The sequence below is a fragment of the Hemiscyllium ocellatum genome, chromosome 35, assembly GCF_020745735.1.
Source record: "Hemiscyllium ocellatum isolate sHemOce1 chromosome 35, sHemOce1.pat.X.cur, whole genome shotgun sequence".
In the NCBI taxonomy this organism is placed as follows: domain Eukaryota; kingdom Metazoa; phylum Chordata; class Chondrichthyes; order Orectolobiformes; family Hemiscylliidae; genus Hemiscyllium; species Hemiscyllium ocellatum.
Genome location: NC_083435.1, coordinates 40,102,136 through 40,119,296, shown reverse-complemented (window position 1 = coordinate 40,119,296; position 17,161 = coordinate 40,102,136). Strand labels below are relative to the sequence as shown.

Here is a 17,161-nt window from a genome sequence, read left to right as displayed (position 1 = left end):
CATATCATTTATGTTTCTTTTTCTATGTTGTTAAGGTGGTACAGAATAGAATTAACTTTTTGTGAGTACGTACGCATAATTATTTTATGAATAAACTGTACTTCTGCAATAAAACCATGATCTTGAGGATCCACTATGGTCTCCAAATTACAATTTTATAAATTGAGGCTATTTTATTCACCAGTGGGATGTGGGTGTTGCTGAATGAGGCAACGTTTAATGCCCATCTCTGGATTTTGAGAACTTGACCTAAAACCATTGGATAAAAATGATTACCCCCACATTAAAAATACCAGACTCTGAAATAATACATGGTCTGCCTGAAACTTGTTGGTCTCCCAGAACAGGGAGTTGATACCAACTGAGTGTTGCAGCCTGGCACATTCCAAGGTCCAGGACTACGTGTTGAGGGAGGCGCTGAAGCTTGGGGCAGCTGCCGTCAAGGCGTAATGGGGAAAGAGCACTGTCTGAGGTCCTCCCGCTGAAGGTAAATCAGTTATCAGACCCTTCCAATTCCTTAAATATATGTAAATATTAGTATTGTATGTGGAAGAGAGGTCTTTGTTTGTTTGGATAGAGTCAAGGTCTGATGTTTTATTTATTTACGTGACATGCAACAGTACAGAACCGAACTGCTTTTGCGACAATGTTTAAGGTTTGCAGAAAGGTTTGTAGCTCGGGTGCTAGTTGCCGTAGTTGTGGGTATTTTCGCTAGGCTGGAAAGTTGATTTGTGATGTTTCGTCCCTGTTGAGGTGACATATTCAATGCTTTGGACCATCCTGTGAAATGCTGCTGTCCTGTGTCATCTGGAATTTATTGGTTCCGTTCCTGCTGCTCCTGCCCATCGCAGTGGTCAATGAGTGCCACAATTCTGGAAATTCTCTGGCAGTCTTCTGTTTAGCTTGTCTTATGATCGTTGCGTTGTCCCAGTTGAATTTGTGGTGCTTGTCATCTGTGCGTATGACTACTAGGGACAGCTGCTTGTGGCATTTAGTAGGTGGTTGGTGTTTCTGGTTGTAGTTTGCTATATAGTTTTTCCTATATAGTGTTTTGTGCAGTCTTTGCATGGAATCTTGTAAATTACATTCGTCTTGCACATGGTGGTTTGAAGAGTGTGGTGCTGGAAAAGCACAGCCGGTTAGACAGCATCCAAGGAACAGGAGAATTGACATTTCAGGCATAAGTCCTTCATCAGAAATGAAGAATCAGGAACGCCTCATTCCTGATGAAGGGCTTATGCCCAAAATGTTGATTCTCCTGCTCCTCGGATGTTGCCTGACCAGCTGTGCTTTTCCAGCACCACACTCTTCAACTCTGATCTCCAGCATCTGCAGTCCTCACTTTCTCCTCCTTGCACATGGTGGGTATATGATCTTTTGTTCTGTTGAGGTGTTGTCTGAATGTGGCTGTCGGTGTATAGGCTGTCATGGATCTGAGTAGTCAGAGAAGTCTGGCTGTTAGTTCCCAGGGGTTTTTTAAACAAAGTAGTGTGGCTCATGTGTTTGGTTGTGGCATGTCATCATCGTGTTGTTTGTCTGTTAGGCATCTGCGGATGAAGTTGTGGGGATATCCATTCTCGCTGAAGACTCTGTAGAGGCGTTCTTCTTCCCTACGTAGGTCAGGTGTGGTGCAGTGTATTGTAGCCCTTTTCTATATGGTCCTAATGCAGCTTCTCTTGTGTGTGTATTCGGGTGGTTGCTGTTGTAGTTCAGGATCTGGTCAGTGTTTGTGGTGCATTCACCGTTCTATATTCTTTCTGTTGTCACACCCAGGAATTGAAGTTGGTTGTTGGTTTCCTCCTCTCGTAAATTCGATCCCTGTGAGAATGGTGTTGATAATCCAGTGTGTGTTCTCAATCTTTGTTCCCTTAATAATTACAAAATGTCATCTGTGTATCTGATCCAGAGTTTGGGTCAGATTTGTGGGATGGCTGTTTGTTCCAGAATTTGCATCACTGCTTCTGCTTTGAACCCTGAGATGGGTGAGCCCATACGTGTCCCATTGACCTGTTCATGTTTTTAGTTGTTGAATGGGAAGTGTGTCCTCAAGCACAGGTCTACTAGTTTGAGTATGCAGTCCTTGTTGATCAGCTCCCTGTAGTGTCATCTGTTCTGTTTTTCCAGGAGTTTGGCTATTAACTCTCCGGCTAGAGTTTTGTCAATTGAAATGGACAGTGCTGTTACATCAAACGGGATCATTGCTTCGTCCTTGTCTATGTTTAGGTTACTGATGTTGTCTTGGAATTCCTATGACGATTTTTTTCGGTGTTTGGAACCGCTGATAAGATGTTTCAGTTTTTGGTGGAGTTCTTTTGCCAGTTTATGTGATGGAATTCCTTGAAGTGCCACACGGGGTCTAAGTGGTATGTCTGGTTTGTGTACCTTGGGTAATCTGTTGAATCTTGGGGTATTGTTGCTTCTGGTTTTATCCTTTTCATACTTCCAAATACTGACACCTACCTACAGAGGGAGTATGACCCCTAGCCACAGCTAACCAACAGAATAAACAACACACTGCAAAAAAACAGACTGATAACCAGGATTGACTTACTAAGGATGTAACCAGATTGAAACCTGCAACCCATTCTAAAAGATGAAAGATTTAACAGCAATCTAGGTTGTTCAGTATATCGCGACAGTGTACGACACTATGGTTTTTTTGCTTTAAATTCTGTCTCCTATGATTCTACCCCACTAATTACTTGATGAAGGAACAGCACTCCAAAAGCTGGTACTTCCAAATAAACCTGTTGAATTATAACTTGGTGTTGTCTGACTTTTTAACTTTGTCCACCCCAGTCCAACAACAGCTCCTCCACATTCATGGGCCCGTAAATGGCGTCCCCTGGTGGCGGGAACCGAGATCTCAGCCTCTTTCCCCTCTCTTCTCCTGATTGGTTTGCTAAGGGGTCTGAGAGAGAGAGGTAGAAGAGGAAGCATTTCAAATCTACACCGACCTTCACTGGGTGGGAGGGAGCTCAGTGTAGATTAGTTAATACAGGGGAAATTGGGATACATGGAGCAGAGATTTGGATGACTATACCCAAAATGATGCTGGACCTGCTCAGAGGCTGAGCTCAGGAACTTTAGGCCACTTCCTGAAACGGACAAAGCTCTCCAGTTGGGGTTTGGAAATCTCAGGAATAGAAACATCTTTTGAATGGTTCTTCCCCCATGTGGATCCCCTGGCAAATATGGATCTCATGATCAATGTTTCAAAAACAGATCATCTGGTCACAATCATATGACAATTTACAGGAGCTCGTTGAACACACGTTGTCGCTTAATGTTTGCTGCATTACAAACTATTTTGCTTTGGTTTTCACAGTGGAAGACATGATACCGAAGACACTGGTATCATTCCAACATTAACAGGTAATGCAGAGGTTATAGGAAAGGAGGTACTTAGAACAATCATGAGGGAGAAAGTATCATAGAATCCCTACAGTGTGGAAGCAGGCCATTCAGCCCATCGAATCCACACCAACTCCTCTGAAAAGCATCCCAACCAGACCCACCCCGATCCCTGTAACCCTGCATTTACCAAAGCTAATTCATCCAACCTTTGGGTTGTGGAAGAAAGCCAGAGCACCCGGAGGAATCCCACACAGGCATGTGCAAACTCCACACAGACATTTACCCATGGCTGGAATCAAACCCAGGTTCCTGGTGTTGTGAGGCAGCATAACTAACCATTGAGCCTCCATGCTGCCACACGTGCTGGGCAAACTATTGGGTTTGGGTGCAGACAATATCCCAGGGCCTCATGGCCTAGAGATTTGAAGGAAGTGTTAGCAGAGATGGTGCATCCATTGGTTATAATATTCCAAAATACCTGGATGTGGGAAAGGTTCTAGTGGATTGGATAAATGCTCATTGAAAAAGAGAGGGAGGCAGAAAGCAGGAAACTATAGACCAGTTAGTTTAATATCTGTAATTAGGAAGTTGTCAGAATCCATTATTCAGGAAGCAATTACAGGACACTTGGAAAGTCAAAATACAATCTGTCAGAGTGTGAATGGGTTTTGTGTGTAAGTGCAATGATTCGGTGAAAACAATATTGTGCAAAATAATTTTATTCAATATTTCCATCACCAGGAAGAACACTTATTTGGCCAGGGAGTCAGGAACAAGGAAGGCCCAACAGGAGCAATGCTTATGTGAATGAAAAGATGGAGTGGGAGGGGTCGGGATGAAATCAAAATAGAGTTGGATGAGGAAATAAAGCACCCCCCCGCCCCCCTTCACAATCAATACCTGTGCGGGTGCCCACCTTGGCATCGAGAGCATCATTGACGGACGCCACATGCTCCCTCTCCAAGGACATCTGGGCTTGAACATAGCTGTGGAAGAGGGACAGACAGTCAGCTGAAATGAACCCCTCCAAGGCCTGCCGTCTAGACATGTTCATGCCTGCCTGGCCAAGCACAGGAACAGATCTACAAGGAGATCCTCAGACCTGTCTGCACCCCTCTGCAACAAATGCCCGACAACCAGGTGCATGGGGCTGAAGTGCAACCAAAAACAGAGCAAAAAGTTCTTCAGGTAACTGAAAAGGGAGTGCAAATGCCCACAACCAATATACATATGGTCCATGGACTCCAGAGCACCGCAAAGCAAACAGATGTCTGCAAGTTTTTATTAAGGGTAAATCATATTTGACTAATTTGTTAGAGATCTTTGAAGATATAACAAGCAATATAAATAATGGAGGTCTTGAAGACATTGTATATCTGAACTTCCAGAGGCATTTGATAATTTGACAAAGTAAAATCACATGAGGTCACGTATAATATATTAGCTTAGATAGAGGATTGGCTAACCATCAAAAAGCAATTGGCATAAATGGATCTTTTTGTGGCAGATAGGATGTAACTTGTGGGGTGCCACAGGATTCAGTCTTTCAGCCCCAATGATTTTCAATCTATAATAACTTGAATGCGTGGTAGAAAGTACCATGGCCAAGTTTGCAGAAGATACTAAAATAGATGGTAAGTTGTAATAAAGAAATAAGATATTTACAAATGGTTGTGGGTGGGTTAGGTGAATAGATCAAAATGTGGCACACAGAGTTTAACATGGATAAGTGTGAGATCATCCATTTTATTTGGAGGAATAGAAAAGCAATCTATTGTCTAAATGGAGAGAAACTTCAGAGTGGTTCAGTTCGAGGGATCTGGGTGTTGTGCATGAATCACATGAATGAGATTTCACCTGGAGTACTGCATATAAGTTCACCTGGAGTACTGCTATACTTGAGCAGGAATGCAGTTTGTCGAAAAGTGTAGCACTAGAAAAGCACAGTAGGTCAGGCAGTATCTGAGAAGCAGAAAAATCAATGTTTCAGGCTTATGCATTAAGCTCCAGCGCCACATTTTCGATTCTGATCTCCAGTATCTGCAGTTCTCACTTTTTTCAGGGATATAGTTAGATTAGAGGTAGTTCAGAGGAGGTTCACTGCATTGATTCCAGAGGTCAGCATTTGATTTGTGAAGAAAGGTTGAGCAGTTTAGGCCTGTACTGTCTAGAATATTGAACAATGAGAGGAGCTCTAAGTGATTAAACGGGATTGTCAAAGTAGATGTGGTATAGATGTTTCCCCTTGTGGCAATCTAGAATGAGCGGTCATAGTTTTAGGAAACAGATTTCAAACAGAGATCAGGAGAAATTATTTCTCTCAAAGGGTAGTGAATCTGTAGAATTGGATGCTGGGACTTCAGTAAATTTAGGGGGGAAATAGATTTTTAATTAGTAATAGATTCAAGGGTTATGTGGAGTGGGCAGGGAATTGAAGTTGAGCTCAGCCACGATCATATAAAATGGCATAACAGGCAGGAAGGGCTGAATTGGCTACTCCTGCTTCTAGTTCTTAAATACTTATTGCAACAGGGATAATATTTCAAAAAGTACATATTATAAAGTATGTCAGACAGACCGAGATTGTGCAAGTTGATAAATTAATTTATTTCTTACATGAGGAAATGTTCTGCTTCCTGTGACCTTGAAATTGTAAACTAATTGATGGAGTAAATATCCCAGCCCACAGGGACATACTGTGTACAGGACTCTTACTACAGGATTCTGAGTATTTTAATGAATATGAAAACAGCATGATGACAAATCAGGTAGATTAAGTCAAGCAAACAAATTTGATTTATTGCAAGTAATAACTCTACACAGCAGATTGATATACCAATAGCCAGGCTGCAACGCAATATTCTGCATATCTTGCATCAAAGTTCTGAATTAATCAAAATAATAAAGAATTAATGACTCAAGTTCTTTACCAGGACTTGAAATGAATCTCGGAAGAGTGTAAAGTATTACATCAAGGTTTGAAGGGCTGAGGGAACTCTGGTCTGTCAAGACTCACCCCCCAACTCACTCACCATATCCGGGATAGCAGTCCTCCCAGACAGGAGAGTGCAAACATATTACTCAAACACCTGTCACTTGAAGAAGATCTGCCTATAATGCACATCACCAACTAAAGTCGCATGATTTTATCTCATTCCAAATCCTGGCAGTCAAGTACATGACCTTGCCCTGTCCCTAACTTTGTAATGCTTAGCCCCTTATCTCATTCAGATCTCTGTACTGCTCCAGGTCTTACCTTTTGTATATGTTTCTACCTTTCACCTAGCCATTGGCAGCCACATCATTCAAGTTTCATCCTTCACAATTCCCCCCTTAAACCTCTCTGCATCTTTATCTCTCTTCTGTCCTTTAAGAATCTCCCTAAATTCCACTGATGCCATAATTTTAGTGACAGCCCCTCCTAATACCTCTTTCTCTATCTCTGAATTAATTTTTGTCTGATCATATCCCTTTGAAACACTTTGGTTTTATTATATTCAAGTGCTCTACAGATACAAGCTGCTGTCCTCAAATTCCCTCCAATCCTTGACCTTACCCAGGTACTTACCCGAAAATAAAGCCACAAGATTCCACAGATTTGATTAAACAACAAACTTTACAGTACAAAGTTTAAAAAAATTGACAATATTGACATAAATTACATTTGAACATCCAACATTAACATGAGCTAAAAATGTGACATAGAGAGCTCAATCAGAGGTCATCAATAGCAAATGAAAACAAGATAGATTCCTCAGAAACCGCACCAAGTGTTAATGACACAGCGGGTCATGAAATCTGACTAAAATTTACAAAGATTTCCAATTTTGTCTCATTCAAAGTCCGAGATTTGAAACTTTAAAAGGCCACTCTGTGACAGGCTGCGTTAACTACAGCTCATATGCTGGAATGTCACCCTTCTTTCTGGGACTTCACTTCCCAGGCTTCTTGAAATTGCATTCAAACACTTCTTCATGGGCACAACTCCAGCTTTCTGGCAGACAGACAGCAGCTTCACTGAGCAAGAGTGAAGCCTTTCTAAACACTGATTATCTGATTACTTTCTTGGTCAGAGTGACAGTCAGTGAGTGACTTGTACCTGCACTGGAAGGATGCTGAGTTTATACAGGAGCTTCTCAGATTTATCTATATCTTCACATGGTGATGTTTAGTGATTTGGTCAAATGTTAAATTGACTTTCTTGAAACAATTGGCCTGATGGAAGGAGAGGTTTGAGATAGACAATGCTTTGGAACAACAGCCCTCCGTGTTAGCACTGTGTGAACACAGGCAGCTCTCAGTGCAACAGAAGGGGTGATTCAACTCCAAGACCATGTTAAGACGTTGGTATCTGGTGAAAGAGGAAGTGGGGGTGGAACAATCCTGACACAAATCATACTGGAAGGGTTTGTCTCCTGTGTGGGTTCATTGATGTTCCAACCAATGTGATTATCAAAACAATTTTATGACAAACTCACATACGAGACTCTCCCATGTGTGAGTGTATTGATGTATCAGGAGGCATGCTGACTATATGAAAGCCTTGTCACAAACTTCACACCTGAAGGGTTAATCCCCTCTGATGCTAGATCCTCTCATGGAGCCAAGTTTCCATAATGCCAAGAACCATTTGTTTTAAACCTCACATTTGAGGGGTTCTTTCCCTGTGTGAATCCTCTGGTGCATCAGGAGCCGCGTAGATGTTGGAAAAGCTTTAACACAAACCTCACATTTGAAGGGTTTCTCCCCTGTGTGGATTGTCTGATGGACCAAGAGGCTTGATAACTGAGTAAAAGCTTTGCTACACACCTCACATGTGAATGGTTTCTCCCCTGTGTGAATGCGTTGATGTACGCAGAGATTCGATGACCGTGAGAATGCTTTGTCACACACCTCACACTTGAATGGTTTTTCTCCTGTGTGAATACGCTGGTGTATGCGGAGGGTCGATAACTTTGAGAATGATTTGTCACACACCTCACAGGTGAGCAGTTTCTCCCCTGGGCGAACTCTCTGGTGTGCACGGAGTTGGTGGGCAAGGGCATTGGTCAACTTTGAGAATGACTTGTTGCACATCTCACAAGCGAATGGTTTTTCTCCAGTGTGAATGCGTTGATGTACACGGAGGTTTGATGTCCGCGAGAATGTTTTGTCACACACTTCACACTTGAATGGTTTCTCCCCGGTGTGAATGCGTTGGTGTGCACGGAGATTTGACGACTGCGAGAAGGATTTATCACAAACCTCACATGTGAATGGTTTCTCTCCTGTATGGCGGTGTTGGTGCTCAAGCAGTGTGGATGAATGCGAGAATGATTTGTCACAGACCTCACATGTAAATGGTTTCTCCCCAGTGTGAGTGCGTTGGTGTGCACGGAGGTTTGATGACATTGAGAATGATTTATTACACACCTCACATGTGAATGGTTTCACTCCAGTGTGAATACGTTGGTGTCTGCGGAGGTTTGATGATATTGAGAATGATTTCTCGCATACCTCGCATGTGAATGGTTTCTCACCTGTGTGAATGCGCTGGTGTTCGAGCAAAGTCCATGACTGTAAGAATGACCTGTTACACACCTTGCATGTAAAGGGTTTTTCCCCTGTATGAATGCTTTGGTGTTTGCGCAGATTTGAACACTTCAAGAACGATTTGTTGCATACCTCACATGTGAATGGTTTCTCCCCAGTGTGGATGCGTAGGTGACTGCGTAGGTTCGATGATGTTGAGAATGACTTGTTGCAAACCTCACACTTGAATGGTTTCTCTCCCGTGTGGATACGATGGTGTTCAAGGAGGGTTGATGAATGCAAGAAATATTTGTCACACACATCGCATTTCAATGGCTTCCTCCCGGAGTGAATGCGGTGGTGTTTCATGGGCTTCAAAGACGGCACAAACGCTTGGTTGCTCATCTCACACTTCAGTACGTTCCCTTCTACGGAGATGCCTGAAAAAGGTACACCTTGTAAATGAGGAAATCTCACCACCTCGGATTTCAGCACTGTATTCACGTCTAAACAATTGATTAAAAACAAATGGGCCTCTTGCGAAATAATGGTGTGTACCTACGCCTGAGCCAGGAGGTCAGGCTTCACCAGCACCAGAATGTGTAATAATTTCTTTGAATGGTTTATTTAGAAAATATCGAATGGATGATTCAAGCTGTCATCACACTTGGAGCCACTCACACTTCTCCCAGCCTCACCCTGATTGATCACCCACATCCAAATCTTAGAAAGGTTGGTTCTGATGGAAAGTGCCACATCATTGACCAGTTTCAGGTCTGATCAAATGTCAAAGCTCCCCTGACCTTATTTCCAGAGGATGGTTTCATTGCCCAACTTGAGCAATGCTGTGAAGGTACTAGCTGTCTCCCACAGTTGTGCAGTTGCTCCTTGGGTCTATCTGCTGTGTTTATCTTCTCTGTAATGTCTGGTGTAGTACAGTGTAATCTTTCTGTAAAATAAGAAAAGGAAACATGATTTCCTCCTACAACCTCTCCTCATTTACTGAAGGACTGACTCCTCAATGACAGACTGTTCCACAGTGTGTGTCAGTCTGCTATTCTCCTGTGTGGGGGAATCAGATAAAAGTACTTTCTTTTTCCTCATTTTTCTGTGACACACCCACTGTTTCCAGCACTGGATAGAGAGGAGCATCCTGGAACATTGGAGGCTGAGGGGTGACCTTATAGAGGTTTATAAAATTATGAAGGGCATGGATAGGGTAAATAGACAAGGTCTTTTCCCTGGGGTGGCGAGTCCAGAAGTAGAGGGCATAGGTTTAGGATGAGAGGGGAAAAATTTAAAAGGGACCTAGGGGCAACTTTTTCACACAGAGGGTGATGTGTGCATGAAATGAGCTGCCAGAGGGAGTGGTGAACGCTGGTACAATTTCAGCATTTAAAAGGCATTTGGATGGGTATATGACAGGAAGAGTTTAGAGGGATATGGGTCAAGTACTGGCAAATGGGACTAGATTAGGTTAGGATATCTGGTTGGCATGGATGAGTTGGTCTGTTTCCATGCTGTACATCTCTGTGACTGTATGACTCAATGACAAGACAATGTGGCTACTTTCATTCCTTCACCCAGACCCTATCTTCCCAGGCACCAGGAGGTCAAAGGAAAAGACAGTTGGGTGAAGAATAAAACGAGCTCCTGTTTCAGTATGATCTCAAGTTGTGTTCGTAAAGACCAGCTTTTGCTACAGAGCATATCTTTAATGCAACAAACACATAAAATTTAATACATTTTGAAATATGTTTTATAAAATCAAACGAAAACAGAAAATGTTTAGATTGTCCTAAGTTTTTTTCCAAGGGTAGTGGTGTCCAAAACTAAAAGTCATAGGTTTAAGGTGAGAGGGGCAAGATTTAAAAGGAATCTAGGGGGCAACTTTTTCAGAAAGAGGATGCTGCAAGTATGGAAGGATCTGCTATAGGAAGTGGAGTAGACCTTATAATTATAACATTTAAAAGGCACTTGGATGTGTGCATGAATAGGAAGGGTTTAGAGGGATACAGGCCAAATCCTAGCAAATGGAACTACATTAATTTAGGATATCTGGCTGGTATGGACAAAGAGTCTGTTTCCGTGTTGTACATCTCAATGACTCTATAACTGTTTTGATGATCATGAAAAGCTCTATTTAAATAAAACCATTTTCTTGTTTTCTGAAGTTACACAGCTAGGTGGCAGGCGGTCTTGCAAGGATTTGTAAAAGACAGGATACATCCGGATCTCAACACACCCCAGAGAACTGCTGCAAATGTGTTGCTGGTCAAAGCACAGCAGGCCAGGCAGCATCTCAGGAATAGAGAATTCGACGTTTCGAGCATAAGCCCTTCATCAGGAATAAGAGAGAGAGAGCCAAGCAGGCTAAGATAAAAGGTAGGGAGGAGGGACTAGGGGGAGGGGCGATGGAGGTGGGATAGGTGGAAGGAGGTCAAGGTGAGGGTGATAGGCCGGAGTGGGGTGGGGGCGGAGAGGTCAGGAAGAGGATTGCAGGTTAGGAGGGCGGTGCTGAGTTGAGGGAACCGACTGAGACAAGGTGGGGGGAGGGGAAATGAGGAAACTGGAGAAATCTGAATTCATACCTTGTGGTTGGAGGGTTCCCAGGCGGAAGATGAGGCGCTCCTCCTCCAGCCGTCGTGTAGTTGTGTTCTGCCGGTGGAGGAGTCCAAGGACCTGCATGTCCTCGGTGGAGTGGGAGGGGGAGTTAAAGTGTTGAGCCACGGGGTGATTGGGTTGGTTGGTTCGGGCGGCCCGGAGGTGTTCTCTGAAGCGTTCCGCAAGTAAGCGGCCTGTCTCACCAATATACAGGAGGCCACATCGGGTGCAGCGGATGCAATAGATGATGTGTGTGGAGGTACAGGTGAACTTGTGGCGGATATGGAAGGATCCCTTGGGGCCTTGGAGGGAAGTGAGTGTGGAGGTGTGGGCGCAAGTTTTACATTTCCTGCGGTTGCAGGGGAAGGTGCCGGGGGTGGAGGTTGGGTTGGTGGGGGTTGTGGATCTGACGAGGGAGTCACGAAGGGAGTGGTCCTTGCGGAAGGCTGATAGGGGAGGGGAGGGAAATATATCCTTGGTGGTGGGGTCCGTTTGGAGGTGGCGGAAATGGCGGCGGATGATACGTTGTATGCGGAGGTTGGTGGGGTGGTAGGTGAGAACCAGTGGGGTTCTGTCTTGGTGGCGGTTGGAGGAGCGGGGCTCAAGGGCGGAGGAGCGGGAAGTGGAGGAGATGCGGTGGAGGGCATCGTCGATCACGTCTGGGGGGAATCTGCGGTCCTTGAAGAAGGAGGCCATCTGGGCTGTGCGGTGTTGGAATTGGTCCTCCTGGGAGCAGATGCGGCGGAGACGAAGGAATTGGGAATATGGGATGGCGTTTTTACAGGGGGCAGGGTGGGAGGAGGTATAGTCCAGGTAGCTGTGGGAGTCAGTCGGTTTATAATAGATGTCTGTGTTGAGTCGGTCGCCCGAGATAGAAATGGAAAGGTTTAGGAAGTGGAGGGAGGAGTCTGAGTCAGTCCAGGTGAATTTCAGGTCGGGATGGAAGGTGTTAGTAAAGTTGATTAACTGTTCAACCTCCTCGTGGGAGCACGAGGCAGCGCCGATACAGTCATCGATGTAGCGGAGGAAAAGGTGGGGGGTGGTGCCAGTGTAGTTGCGGAAGATGGACTGTTCCACATATCCTACGAAGAGGCAGGCATAGCTGGGGCCCATGCGGGTGCCCATGGCAACTCCTTTAGTTTGGAGGAAGTGGGAGGATTGAAAAGAGAAGTTATTCAGGGTGAGGACCAGTTCAGTCAGTCGAAGGAGGGTGTCAGTGGAAGGGTACTGGTTGGTGCGGCGGGAAAGGAAGAAGCGGAGGGCTTTGAGTCCTTCGTGATGGGGGATGGAGGTGTACAGGGACTGGATGTCCATAGTGAAAATAAGGCGTTGGGGACCGGGGAAGCGAAAATCCTGGAGGAGGTGGAGGGCGTGGGTGGTGTCCCGAACGTAGGTGGGGAGTTCTTGGACTAAAGGGGACAGGACCGTGTCGAGGTATTGGGAGATGAGTTCGGTCGGGCAGGAGCAGGCTGAGACAATGGGTTGGCCGGGGCAGGCAGGTTTGTGGATTTTGGGCAGGAGTTGGAAACGGGCGGTGCGGGGTTGTGGGACTATGAGGTTGGAGGCGGTGGATGGGAGATCCCCTGAGGTGATGAGGTCCTGGATGGTCTGGGAGATGATGGTTTGGTGGTGGGAGGTGGGGTCGTGGTCAAGGGGGCGATAAGAGGAGGCGTCCGCGAGCTGGCGTTTGGCTTCAGCTGTGTACAGGTCAGTGCGCCAAACTTTGTCTCAGCCTGCTCCTGCCCCACCGAACTCATCTCCCAATACCTCGACACGGTCCTGTCCCCTTTAGTCCAAGAACTCCCCACCTACGTTCAGGACACCACCCACGCCCTCCACCTCCTCCAGGATTTTCGCTTCTCCGGTCCCCAACGCCTTATTTTCACTATGGACATCCAGTCCCTGTACACCTCCATCCCCCATCACGAAGGACTCAAAGCCCTCCGCTTCTTCCTTTCCCGCCGCACCAACCAGTACTCTTCCACTGACACCCTCCTTCGACTGACTGAACTGGTCCTCACCCTGAATAACTTCTCTTTTCAATCCTCCCACTTCCTCCAAACTAAAGGAGTTGCCATGGGCACCCGCATGGGCCCCAGCTATGCCTGCCTCTTCGTAGGATATGTGGAACAGTCCATCTTCCGCAACTACACTGGCACCACCCCCCACCTTTTCCTCCGCTACATCGATGACTGTATCGGCGCTGCCTCGTGCTCCCACGAGGAGGTTGAACAGTTCATCAACTTTACTAACACCTTCCATCCCGACCTGAAATTCACCTGGACTGTCTCAGACTCCTCCCTCCCCTTCCTAAACCTTTCCATTTCTATCTCGGGCGACCGACTCAACACAGACATCTATTATAAACCGACTGACTCCCACAGCTACCTGGACTACACCTCCTCCCACCCTGCCCCCTGTAAAAACGCCATCCCATATTCCCAATTCCTTCGTCTCTGCCGCATCTGCTCCCAGGAGGACCAATTCCAACACCGCACAGCCCAGATGGCCTCCTTCTTCAAGGACCGCAGATTCCCCCCAGACATGATCGACGATGCCCTCCACCGCATCTCCTCCACTTCCCGCTCCTCCGCCCTTGAGCCCCGCTCCTCCAACCGCCACCAAGACAGAACCCCACTGGTTCTCACCTACCACCCCACCAACCTCCGCATACAACGTATCATCCGCCGCCATTTCCGCCACCTCCAAACGGACCCCACCACCAAAGATATATTTCCCTCCCTTCCCCTATCAGCCTTCCGCAAGGACCACTCCCTTCGTGACTCCCTCGTCAGATCCACACCCCCCACCAACCCAACCTCCACCCCCGGCACCTTCCCCTGCAACCGCAGGAAATGTAAAACTTGCGCCCACACCTCCACACTCACTTCCCTCCAAGGCCCCAAGGGATCCTTCCATGTCCGCCACAAGTTCACCTGTACCTCCACACACATCATCTATTGCATCCGCTGCACCCGATGTGGCCTCCTGTATATTGGTGAGACAGGCCGCTTACTTGCAGAACGCTTCAGAGAACACCTCTGGGCCGCCCGAACCAACCAACCCAATCACCCCGTGGCTCAACACTTTAACTCCCCCTCCCACTCCACCGAGGACATGCAGGTCCTTGGACTCCTCCACCGGCAGAACACAACTACACGACGGCTGGAGGAGGAGCGCCTCATCTTCCGCCTGGGAACCCTCCAACCACAAGGTATGAATTCAGATTTCTCCAGTTTCCTCATTTCCCCTCCCCCCACCTTGTCTCAGTCGGTTCCCTCAACTCAGCACCGCCCTCCTAACCTGCAATCCTCTTCCTGACCTCTCCGCCCCCACCCCACTCCGGCCTATCACCCTCACCTTGACCTCCTTCCACCTATCCCACCTCCATCGCCCCTCCCCCTAGTCCCTCCTCCCTACCTTTTATCTTAGCCTGCTTGGCTCTCTCTCTCTTATTCCTGATGAAGGGCTTATGCTCGAAACGTCGAATTCTCTATTCCTGAGATGCTGCCTGGCCTGCTGTGCTTTGACCAGCAACACATTTGCAGCTGTGATCTCCAGCATCTGCAGACCTCATTTTTTACACCCCAGAGAACTGACCATTTCCAGCCCCTAGGATAATAACCAGCTCCCAACACACGCATACACATACAGAACTCAATAGAAAATCAACAAGAATCATCAGACACTTTGCACTCCCAAATAATGACACCTCACCTGTTCATATTCAGAAATAAGCTATCAATAAAACTCAGCCTGGAAATCTGAGGGAAATGCTTCCAATAAACACACTCAATATCTAAAACACAGCTCCAGTCACACAGTTCAGCACAAAGCACCGAGGAAACAGCTCTCTCAGCTAGATCTTCTCACACAGCATAAGGGACATTTCCACCCCTGATTACCCACAGGATAGTCAGACTGCCTGAAGATTGGTGTGGATATTATGGGATACAATTTGTATAAAAGCTGCTCCTTCACTCACCATCTCACTTGGTTTTCAGTCCCTATAGGAAGTGAACCAGCTCTGGAAGATGAGGGATTGGGCCGAGTGGGTGGGCTCTCTGATTGACGTCTCTTACAGTCAATCCAAATATTTCTGGAGCAACATGAGTTTCCTGAAACTTGGGAAACTGACCGGCGAAATAGAGCTGACTTTGAGCAGTAGATCAGGTGGGGATTTAAACTTGTCATTGTTCCATCTGAATAAAACCTGGTAAATGAGAGAGATTTCCAATGTGGGAATAGCATTCTTCATGCTCGGAGGTTTCAAACTGACAACATCAGTGTGGAATGTGTATCCTCAGACGTCTTTGACAGCCAAAGCAGCGATGATAGCATGCAGTGATGGGATCAGCACGTGCACAGGAGAACGGGACAAAGGGGAGGATCTACCTTCCCCAAATGGGACTCAATGGAACCGATGAGGGAAAAGGAATAGAAGGATCTGCTAAGAGGGTGAGATGAAGAGGAGGTGAAACATAAATACCAGCATAGACCACTTGGCCTGTTTCTCAGTAATTCAATAAATATAACTTTCTGTGGTTGGATTTGAATTTTGAATCTCTGGATTGATAACCCAGCACCACAGCAATACAACCATCGTACGTGGAGATGCATTTATTGAAATGTCTTTTAGAATTTTTTTTTAAAGATTTCACCTGATGGCCTCAACCTTTCCCGAAAGCCTGGGCTTGGATTTAATAGTCTTGGGACGTGCAGTTTGAGTGTAGTGTATCTAATTTCCCAGGATAAACCAAGAACCCTTCAATTAGCGCCTAACATATCTTGCACAGTGTGTTTTCTTCAAATAATTCCAGAAATCAAGGGGAGAAATTTCCACTAAATAAACATTTTTCCATTTTTTTTATATTCAATACTCGAAGGTTAGCTGGTGTTCATTGATATTTGAGCTGATAGTGAATTGATAACCCATTTTTCACTCCACCCTGTTGTCTTTTCTCCTGACCCCAGAGCACCTGGGAAGATGGCGGTCTGGGTGGAGGAAAGAAAATATCCTTGTCTGTTCCAGGTCAGCACAGGTATTCAGTTCCTTAACATCTGCTTTATCACTTGTAACAGGGCAGCTTCATGGAAAGAAAGTGTGAGATGATCACAGTCACTGATGCTGGAGAAACATCAACACACTCACACAGGAGAGAAACTACTTACCTGTGAGGTCAACAAGAAATCATTCTCATGTTCAGTAGCTGTGAAACATTTCAGAGAACATCTCCAGGACATCCATGCCACCCAACCCCAACTCCCGTGGCAGAACACTTAACTCCCCCTTCCACTCTGCCATGGGCATGCAAGACCTGGGCCTCCTCATCTGCCACTCCGTTACCACCTGATGCCTGAAGGAAGAACGCCTCATCTTCGACCTCGGGCCCACCATCAATATGGATTCCACCAGTTTCCTCATTTCTCCTCCCCCCCACCTGACCCCAGTTCCAAACTTCCAGCTCAGCAACATCCTCATGAACTGTCCTACCTGTCCATCTTCCTTTGCACCTATCCACTCCACCCTCCCCTCCAACCTATCACCATTACCCCCCACTTCCATCCACTTATTGCTCTCTCAGCTACCTTCCTCCAGCCTCATTCCTGATTAAGGGCTTTTGCCTGAAATGTCGATGTTCCTGCTCCCCGGATGCTGCCTGACCTACTGTACTTTTCCAGCACCACA

The 17,161-nt window shown here is 46.0% G+C and overlaps 1 protein-coding gene across 3 annotated transcripts; it reads right to left on the bottom strand.

Moving 5' to 3' along the window:
- Nucleotides 1-6,149: 6,149 nt before the first annotated feature.
- Nucleotides 6,150-15,482, bottom strand: LOC132832466 (zinc finger protein 271-like). 3 transcript variants are annotated; one of them, XM_060850496.1, is made up of 3 exons: nucleotides 15,458-15,482; nucleotides 9,672-9,817; nucleotides 6,150-9,308 (listed from the first exon to the last, which is right to left on the bottom strand). In XM_060850496.1, the coding sequence occupies exon 3, from the start codon at nucleotides 9,271-9,273 to the stop codon at nucleotides 7,993-7,995; it is 1,281 nt and encodes a 426-aa protein (XP_060706479.1). In that variant the 5' UTR covers nucleotides 9,274-9,308; nucleotides 9,672-9,817; nucleotides 15,458-15,482; the 3' UTR covers nucleotides 6,150-7,992. The 3 variants fall into 3 exon arrangements, with proteins under 3 accessions (XP_060706479.1, XP_060706478.1, XP_060706480.1); XM_060850495.1 differs by having other exon boundaries at nucleotides 6,150-9,817; XM_060850497.1 differs by lacking the exon at nucleotides 9,672-9,817 and having other exon boundaries at nucleotides 15,458-15,476.
- Nucleotides 15,483-17,161: the final 1,679 nt, after the last annotated feature.

What these genes read in the sequence shown, in the direction of transcription:
- LOC132832466 (XM_060850495.1), bottom strand. Translation starts at nt 9,273, where the DNA reads ATGAGCAACCAAGCGTTTGTGCCGTCTTTGAAGCCCATGAAACACCAC.